This window comes from Babylonia areolata, chromosome 20, assembly GCF_041734735.1.
Source record: "Babylonia areolata isolate BAREFJ2019XMU chromosome 20, ASM4173473v1, whole genome shotgun sequence".
In the NCBI taxonomy this organism is placed as follows: domain Eukaryota; kingdom Metazoa; phylum Mollusca; class Gastropoda; order Neogastropoda; family Buccinidae; genus Babylonia; species Babylonia areolata.
This window is the reverse complement of record NC_134895.1, coordinates 33,547,839-33,557,838: the sequence shown is the minus strand read 5'-3', so window position 1 is coordinate 33,557,838 and position 10,000 is coordinate 33,547,839. Positions and strand designations below refer to the sequence as shown.

The following is a 10,000-nucleotide window of genomic DNA, read 5'->3' as shown; positions in this document are numbered from 1 at the left end:
CAAACAAAAAACAACAACAACAACAACAAAAAACACGTCATTGATCTAATTAGACGAAATATGAGCGTAGAGTTCAGTAAAAACATTCCCCTTATATCTCACCCAGCATCCCTTATCCCCACCACAATCACCCAACAACCTTCACTCTGAGAGAGAGAGAGAGAGAGAGAGAACAAATCTAGATCTACACAGTACAATGGCGGTGGGAATGGCGGCTGCAATTTCCCCCAGCTGCAGTGCTGTGTAGGTGTCATGGGTATTGATAAGTACAATTGGACAAGGAAACAAACATAAAAAAAAAGTTAATACCCATTTCAGATCAACACATTGTTGCTGTCCCGTTGACATCAGTAGTGGGTATTGATCAGTGGAACTGGACAAGGAAACAAAACAAACATAAAAAAAGTTCATATCCATTTCAGATCAACATATTGTTCTATCTGCTGAAGAAAAAAAAATGTTGAAATTATATGGAGAAAGTTTAGAAAAACTGTATGCTGCAACAAGAAGACTCACTTTTGATTAGGGGCGTTCAGCCTTCATACCATTTGTCTGTCTTCAGGGACTGTGTTAACCGGGAAAAAATCCGATCTATGGTCTGAAACGATGGACGCCTTTTGCTAAAAGCGAGTCTTATTTCACACCCTACACTTTTCAATAACTTTTTCCATTTGTAATTCTTATATACTCGCAGAAGCCATCTTTCACTTTATCGTTGAAATGACGTACTTCGGATAATACCGGTGGATAACATTTTTCTGAGGCATTTGGTTTTGGGCTGTGTCACTTGACTCAACTTGCACGTTCTGATGTCTCTAGAGACCGCCTTTGTCTCCATTTGTAAGGTGGATTACATCCCTTTTGCCATGCATGATGTACTGTTCAGGCGATCTGTCATCACTTTGATTTATTCAGCGGGAAAGTTTTGTTTATGTGAAGGAGGAATTTTGCCCCAACACCCCCATTTCCTCCCCCCTCCCCGGCTCGCCCCCCCCCCCCCCTTTTTGTTTGTTTGTTATAATTATATTTCACTCGGTCACAGATCAGTTAGTATGGTATTACGTTTGATTCGAAGAATTTCCGTGACGTATTACAAGTTAAGTTCTGGGCGTTGTTGTCAGTTTCGAACAACATCTCAGTGACGTAAAGTGACGAAATGACGATGTTGCAACTCCTTCTGCCAGGTCCTTTCCAGTATTTGGTAACTTTGTCATTGTTTCTTTTCCTTTTCATTCCATGATCAAATTCAACACAGTTCTGATGAACCTGTCGTAGTTGATGCATGCTGGGCACTTTCGTGTTTCCATAATCCACGGAGCGTTGGTTACAGAATCTTTAACGTATTTGATTTGATCTTCTGCATACGAATGTGGATTTCAGGCACTTTCAGGTCTGCACATATGTTGAGCTGTTGACCAGGTGCGCCGAAACCGAGGATAGAACTCTACTTCTGCGCGAATCCAGCACTACCATTCGGCTACCTATCCCGTCTCCCACTCGGTCGACCATGCATTTGAATCCAAATTGCTATTCCGGAATATTCCGTGTCGTTGCATTTCTCATTGATGTTGCCCTGATCGGACAGTACACTTTGCCATCTCTTTGTTGAAGAGTCGCTGTTCTTTCTTTCAGTCGAACAGCGGACTTGATGTTATGCTGCAGTGCTTTAGATTTATGTTGTGCGTTCGGTAACGTCAACAATATACGAGTTCCTGAATTAATCGGGTCACCAATGATTATTATAATAATGTCTGTTTACACAAACAGACTGATATTTGATTATAGACACTCAGCTCTTCATTCCCAGATCAGCTGTAAGGTTTATGTTTGATGCGTCCTGCCAACTGGGCATAATTCAATTTTACAAAAAATATAAAACAATAGAAATCACTCCTCTTGCATCAACATGTTCCTCTCTGCGTTTTAGTCCATCTCAACCGTTCACCCTTCTTCCCTCCTATATATCTGCTCCAGTCTACTTTACCCTACCATACCATCCCGACTTCGTAACAAAAGACAGCGATGGTCAGCCACAAACATGTGAACACGCACTCGCATCAGTGTTGTCATTTTCGTATAATAAATATTCTTTCTTCTCTCAGTTTGACCAAGACATTTGCGCGTGCAGATCAGAGTTTTGGAGCCCCCACGGTGTTCCCTCCAGCAAGCAAACCCAGCGCATATCACCTTCAGTGGCCATCGTGAAAGTTCAAGGTCAGGTAAACTCATAGGTCAAGGTTGGAACCAAAGGAACCATGGCGAACCCCAAAGTAGAAGTCGCCATAAAGCACGCGTGCAGTGAGTTAGGGGAGGGACCTCATTGGGACGACGCCTCGCAGAGTTTGTTGTTCGTGGACATCTATGGCAAAGAGGTGCACCACTGGTCTCCCTCCAGCGACAAGCACTGCGTCAAGAAATTCAGTGAGTGATGGTGTTGTGGTGTGGTCGCAATTGTGTACACCATGTCAAAATTCTCTCTTTCTCTGTTTTCCATTCCGTGTTTGTACGTGATCATGTGAACACGCATTACAAGTATATGGGTACTCCTAATATGTTTTAAGAAATATCTATCCTTGTTCTCATTAAACTATCTGACCTATCCACGTGATCGTTGCCCAGATGAGCGAGTGGGTCACGTGGTGCCGCGCGCCAAAGGGGGATATATGATTGGTCTGGGACGACGCTTCGCGGAAATGCACTGGGATTCGGACGAGCTGAAGACGACAGAAGACCTGGAAGACGGAAAGTCAACCTTTCGCTTCAATGATGGAAAGTGCGACCCCAAAGGCCGTCTGTGGGGAGGTAGGTGTGTCAGTTAAGAATGAGATTGAGCAGGTTTAGCTTTTTTGCTCTGTAAAGAACTTGCCTCTCTCCATGACAATTGTTCATTCAGCCATCACGACCTCTATCCTGAGTAAAAGACTACAACGACAATGTCAGCACGGCAGTTCCATTTCTGTTACTGTTTATTGTGAGATTCAGTAATGTTTAATGTTCTATTGACAGTAATCATTAAGTAGGCTAAACCACAGTGTCTTTGGTAGAAACAAACGACAACAAAATACATTGAAATGTCCATGTATGATGCCACTAATCTGGAGTTAAGACATCATAAGCATGGTGATTTGACAGTGCATAGGGGTGGTTAATGGAGTTGACAATCACCATTATAGACTTCACTTTTTTGGGGTGCTGCCCCGTTGTCTGCGTAGTTTCAGTGGCATTACCCCCACACCACTCAGACCAAGTACTCTCCCCTCCTCCTCACGCCCAGAACAGCTTGTACCCTGGTCGCTTATGTATAGCATTTGCAATGCTGGTGTTGCCACTGCTACTGCTACTTAAAAAAAGAGAGTACGACGAAGTTTTGGTTATTTTTCATTCTTGCGAAGGATTTTCCTCCCTCTCAGACGTGCTTGTCGTTGCGACATTCTCTCACCAACTTCAGAGCGTCTGAGACGATCGATGATTGCCATATCCACCCTTACCCACCCTCGGTTATGTTTTACAGGTACTGTGAGTTCCGTCGCTACGGAGGCCGGGGACTCCTTCCACAAGGGGGCAGGGTCCCTGTACAGACTGGACCTGGACAGGAGCGTCAGCAAGCATCACACGGAGCTGACCGTCTCCAACGGGCTGGCCTGGACCGCCGACAGCAGGATCATGTTCCTTGTGGACTCTGAGCCCAGGAAGCTGCACGCGTTCGACTTTGACCTGGAGGCTGGGACTCTGAGTGAGCCTGGGGACAGGGACATGCCTAGACAGGACAAGACAAGACAAGACGCAGACAAGGCTAAAGACAAGACAAAGACAAGACCAAGACAAGGCTAAAGACAAAACAAGACAAGACAGGACAAAGACAAGAGAAGACAAGAATAAGACAAGACAAGACCAAGACAAGGCTAACAACAAGACAAGGCGAGACAGGACTAAGACAAGGCTAACGACAAGACAAGACGAGACAGGACTAAGACAAGGCTAACGACAAGACAAGACGAGACAGGACTAAGACAAGAGAAGACAAGACCAGGGCAAGGCCAAAGACGAGACGAGACGAGACGAGACTTCTTGAACAGACAGGTGTGCTGGACAAGCAAACACGTTTATAAGTGACATTTAGCTGCATCCACCAAAGAAAGTGATACAGAATCAGCCTTATCACGCATTCGTCATTTCTGCTGTTTTGGGAGGTTTGGTATGACGAATTCTTGTGCTTGTTAAAGGTTGAAGGCTAAAGGCACCTTCGCCATTTACGGCCATGGGGGCATTGAATTTCTATTCACTATCCAGGGCTCGGCATATAAAGGCGAGGCACGATCTTTTTCTTCCGCTGTTTTATACCTTCCCCAGTGGAAGTCTGGTATCCGTTCACGCCTGGGTGGAGAAATGAAAATCGGAGTTCATTGCCCTTCCCAAAAGGACACAACACCGTGTTAAGATGGGCCCACGAACCTTGACCCCAGAACACTGGATGAGAAGTGCAACGCCCGATTATGCTATGGCCCCTTTGGACTTGACTTGGGGTCAGTGTTTTAAAAAAAAAGAATTTACCTTCTTCTTCTGCGTTCGTGGGCTGCAACTCCCACGTTCACTGGCATGTACACGAGTGGGCTTTTACATGCATGACCGTTTTTACCCCGACATGTAGGCAGCCATACTCCGCTTTCGGGGGTGTGCATGCTGGGTGTGTTCGTGTTTCCATAACCCACCGAACGCTGACATGGATTACAGGATCTTTAACGTGCATATTTGATCTTCTGCATGCATTTACACACGAAGGGGGTTCAGGCACTAGCAGGTCTGCACATATGTTGACCTGGGAGATCGTAAAAATCCCCACCCTTTAGCCACCAGGCGCCGTCACCGTGATTCGAACCCGGGACCCTCAGATTGAAAGTCCAACGCTTTAACCACTCGGCTATTGCGCCCGTCAAAGAATTTACCAGCCTTTCCTTTTTTGATTTTGATATTGTAGGTTGACATATACCCACTCCTGGCATGAAGCGTCAGTGGGTGGAAGAGGTCATTCATCTACATACACAACACGGTACAGATTTTTTCCCTGTGCTTTTGTACCACTGAGATATGAGTTTACATCAGTGTATTGTACTTGTGAATCTTTATATCTTTCTGAATTCTTTGTATCTTTCTGACTTTCTTGATATTTGCCAGCCTTTCTTTCTTCAGACAGACCACTTACGTAGTTACAGGAAGAAAGAACAGATCAGTATAGCGATGTCTTCACGTAAGAAAAGAAGAAAATTTAAGGCGTGTTTTCTGCAGATGTGGTTTTCAACCGTTTCTCGTTTTTTTTCAGTGCTTATTATACATAATTATTATAGTTATGATGTTATGCAGGCAGGACGCCACTTACGTAGTTACAGGAAAGAAAGAACAGATCAGTGTAGCGATGTCTTCACGTAAGAAAAGAAGAAAATTTAAGGCGTGTTTTCTGCGGATTTTTTTTTCCACCCGTTTCTCGTTTTTTCAAGGCATATTATACATAATTATTATAGTTCTGATGTTACGGAGGCAGGACTCCTGTTGAAAGTCATTATCCCCACTATGCGGCACGTAACTGTGATGTATGTTTTCATACATGTGTTTACACAATAATATCCCACAGGCAATGGGTGATTCATCTATCATGTGTAAGGCAGTTCTACATTGTATATGTTTTTGATGTTGACACATATTACGTCATTGAAGACTCACAAAATAGAATTATATTTTTTTATCTCCCTTTCTCTTCACCACTCTTTTCCTCTTTGTTTATCATTACAGCCGATCCATCATGCAGACACGCTCACATGTACATGTACACTCACAGATGCACACACATACACGCTCATTTACCTGACAGACAGGTACACACACACACACACACACACACACACACACACACACACACACACACACATGGACACAGAGATTGGAATTCTCACAGACAGATAGACAGACAGACAGACTAACATTGACAGTTGATGGTGGCAGGTAACCACCGGATTGTGGTGACGCTGCCAGCGGACACAGGACTGGGGGCTGCACACCCTGATGGTATGACGATAGACACAGAGGACAAACTGTGGATCGCCTGTTGGGACGGCAGTGCTGTTGTGCAGCTGGATGCTGAGACAGGTAGAGAGAGAAGATAATGGGATTTAGTCGTGTTGTTGTGGTGGTGGTGGGGCGCGCGTGTGTGTATGTATGAATGTGTGTGTGTGTGTGTGTGTGTGTGTGTGCGTGTGAACCGTACATTACGTGTGTGCGTGCGCGCACATGTGAGTGTTTGGAGGGTGGAGGGGTAGAAAATATATGTTTTTGAAACAAATTATATGATTTATACATTCCATTTGGGGAGGGTTTTTTGTGTGAATCACTCATAATGTATGCCTGTACATATCAGTGTGTGTGTGTGTGTGTTTGTGTGTGTGTGTGTTGCGCGTGAACGTGCTCATATGTATGTGATTGAAGTAATGACAAGATAGTGAGTGGCAGTGGTATGTGTAGGTTTCTCCGTGCAGAATGAGAATAAAGGTAAAATTCTGTTTGGGAAACATAGAATATAACCGATACATTCCAACTTGGGAAGAGCAGCGTTTATACGATTATGATTACAAGCGAAGGACCAGGCGGGGATAGGGAAGGGGGTGAGAATGTAGAACTGAAAAACGGAAAATCCGTTGCTTACTTTTCGTGGTGGTGAAAATAAAGGTGCACAACTCTTGACAGGAAAACTGCTGCGGAAAATTGACATTCCAGCTCAGCAGACGTCGTCAGTGTGTTGGGGCGGGAGAAATCTGGACGAGTTGTACGTCACTTCCGCCCGACAGTGTAGCAAGGAGGCTCTGGAGAAAAGCCCTCTGTCTGGCTCTGTGTTCAGAGTCACTGGTCTGGGAGCCAAGGGGTTCCCTGCTTTTACCTACCAGGGCTGAGCTGCCGATCATGTTAATTGAGTTGTTGTGGTGCCAGTTCAGTTCTACTACAATCTGGACATGGGGCTGATTTCTGGGTGAGCTTTTATTGTACATACCATGGGTATGAAATAACTTGGATTTCATATTTCAGAAAAAAAGGAATAAGCCCCATGCTTCTGCTTGTTTCCTTCCCACCCTGCTTTGTTATTGTTGTGGTGCCACTTAAGTTCAACTTAAATCTGGTCATGGGGGTGATTTCTGGGTGAGCTATACTGTACATACCGTGGGTGATGATGAAATAATTAGGATTTCATTTTCCAGGAAAGGAATGAACCCCTGTCTACCTTTGTTTCCCTCCACCCATCCACCAAAAATAGAAAGAAAAAAGGTTTGTGTGCCGTCCACTGTTTTGATTATTGTATGATTAATGAATGGGGCGAGGATAACAGCGGTGATGCTAAGGAGATGAGACATGAAAGACCATGAAGATCCATCTTCGTTTTGAGATGTCTTAGCAGGTCTGTTAGCTACGCTGTCACAATGGTTCCAATCATAACTAAAGGATAAAAACATGTGCAATTCTGCTCAGAAAATTGGAGCAATACTTCAAAAGACGTATCAGTGAAATGAATGCCATTAGGCTGTTTTGTCCTCATCATTCCATTTTAATCCGTAGTGCACATTACCCCGCGTGGAAGGCTCTCAAGGGGGAAAGAAATCCAGCAATGATGTTTATGCCAGCAGTTGTGATATTTATGCCAGCAGTTGGGATCAACCGCAGTCTGTGATGCTAACAACTGCAACACAGCGCCTAGTCCAGTAAGCTTATCAGCAATATAGACAGTGACCTTACTGTTCTTGTTTCCATTTTCTTTAAGGTTAATTTCCTGTCCGTGATTACAGACAATTGTTACGTTATTTTGGTGGATAGTGTAGATGTTAGCGATGTGAATGGATATAGTTTTGGGTATGAGTTGAAGAGACACGCTTCATATTGTCATAAAGATGAATACATCATTACATGATAATTAAATCTTTATTTATATTAATGTCTTTTAACAACACTCTTCCCTATCGATGTGAATGGGGCATGGTTGGTTTGTTCATGAAAAGGTATTATTCACACTGTTGCAGTGATCAATATGGTATGATTATGTGTTGTTCATACTGTTTATACTGTTTCATTGTCTTGGAGAGAAATTGCTGTCTGCAGCCATATTTTCTGTTTCATCATTTTTTTTCCAAACCTTTGAAACTGTGTACAACGATACGCAACAGAATTGTGTGTTCAAAAGCGATGTTTGCTGATGAATATTTTCGTGATCTTTCCAAGACTGGAATGTGTGCTTGGGGATGAGGGTCGTGGTGATGTTGAAGGGTGTGCATGAGTGTGTGGGCACTTCTTCAGTGTTTAAAGACCGATATTTTTTGTGTAAATTTTGTGTAATATTAAAAAAAAAAATTAACGGATAAGCAAATTAGACAAAAAGACTGCACTTACGATATTTTTGCACTTGTATTTTTGATTAGTATGTGTTGTACGATTCTAAGCGCCTTTGTTAACACATGCATAATTGTTGAATGAATAAAGCTCAGTGTGTTCGTATTCAGCGTGCTGGTTTCATTTATTTTGTTTTATGCATTTGCTGTGGGTAACAACTGGACTGTCTATGTACCAACAGCTGAACAACGGACCGATCAGTCAACCAGCATGCCAGCGAAGCAACCAACAGTTTTGCGTCTCTTGACGCAAGTGTTACTGGATAGATGTTGGGGAGTTCATATCCACGATGGCATTTTTTTTTTTAATTGTTTTCCCTGTTGAAGAACTTCAGCTCACCCACAAACTCTTATCTATGACTATGTCTTTAGGTGTATAGCCGTTTTATTATTATTATTATTATTATTATTACTCTGCCATCTAGGCAGCCATACTCCGCTTTGGGGGATGTATATGTTGGGTATGTTTGTGGATTATTATTCATAACCCAGGCGCTTGAGATGCGCTGTCATATGGGATCTCACATCCTTAATACTGAAAACACCGAGGTGTCCAGGAAAACAACAACAACGGAGAAGTACAGAAAACATATAACCAAGGAACCCGTTAAAAAACGACGATGTTGAAAAAGACCTCACCATTATGCAGCTGACAACACTGGAGTCCCCCCAAATCCCAATACATATCACTTTGGGATGTAAAATACATAAATCCAAACACATATCACTTGAGGATGTAACATACATAAATTCCCAACACATCTCACTTTGGGATGTAACACACATAAATCCCCAGCACACCTCACTCTGGGATGTAACTAACATGAATGACAACACATCTTACTTTAGGACGTAACACATATAAATCCCAACACATCTCACTCTGGGATATAACACACTTAAATCCCAACAGATCTCACTCAGTTTTGGGTGTAACACACATAAATCACAACAAATCTCACTTTTGGATATAACACAAATCCCAACCGATAATCTCACTTTGAGATGTAACACATAAATCCCAACCTAAATCCCACCTAAAGACATAGTCATAGATAAGAGTTTGTGGGTGAGCTGAAGTTCTTCAACAGGGATGTAACTCACATGAATCGCAACACACATAAATCCCAACTGATACTTCTCACTTTGGGACGTGACAAACATTAATCCCAACACATCTCACTTTGGGATGTAAAATATATCGATCCCAAAATTTGACTTTGGGATTGAACACGTATGTACCAACACACCTCAGTTTGGGATAGAACACACAAAAATTGCCAACAAATCTGAATTTGAATGTGACACACATAAATCCCAGCACATCTCGCATTGATCGCAACACACATAAATCCCAACACATCTCAGTTTGACATGTAACTAACATGTGGAGTAATGGCCTTGGGGTAACGTGTCCGCCCAGGAAGCGAGAGAATCTGGGCGCATAGGTTCGAATCCCATATTCGTCAGTATTTTCTTCCCTTCCACTGGGTGGACAGAATGAGACGATAAACCAAGGTCCCATATTCAGCATGTACTCAGCACACGTAAAAGAACCTTCGGCAACAAAAGAGTTGTCCCTG

The 10,000-nt window shown here is 43.1% G+C and overlaps 1 protein-coding gene across 5 annotated transcripts in view; it reads left to right on the top strand.

The window, feature by feature from the left end:
* Positions 1-8,517, top strand: part of LOC143295433 (regucalcin-like) — a 13,386-nt gene extending 4,869 nt beyond the window's left edge. For all 5 annotated transcript variants that reach the window (XM_076607128.1, XM_076607125.1, XM_076607126.1 and 2 more), the window contains exons 2-6: positions 2,129-2,421; positions 2,620-2,802; positions 3,512-3,733; positions 5,995-6,138; positions 6,733-8,517. In XM_076607128.1, the coding sequence (XP_076463243.1) occupies positions 2,256-2,421; positions 2,620-2,802; positions 3,512-3,733; positions 5,995-6,138; positions 6,733-6,935 (918 nt within the window). In that variant the 5' untranslated portion in view covers positions 2,129-2,255 and the 3' untranslated portion in view covers positions 6,936-8,517. The remainder of the gene's footprint in view (positions 1-2,128; positions 2,422-2,619; positions 2,803-3,511; positions 3,734-5,994; positions 6,139-6,732) is intronic.
* Positions 8,518-10,000: the final 1,483 nt, after the last annotated feature.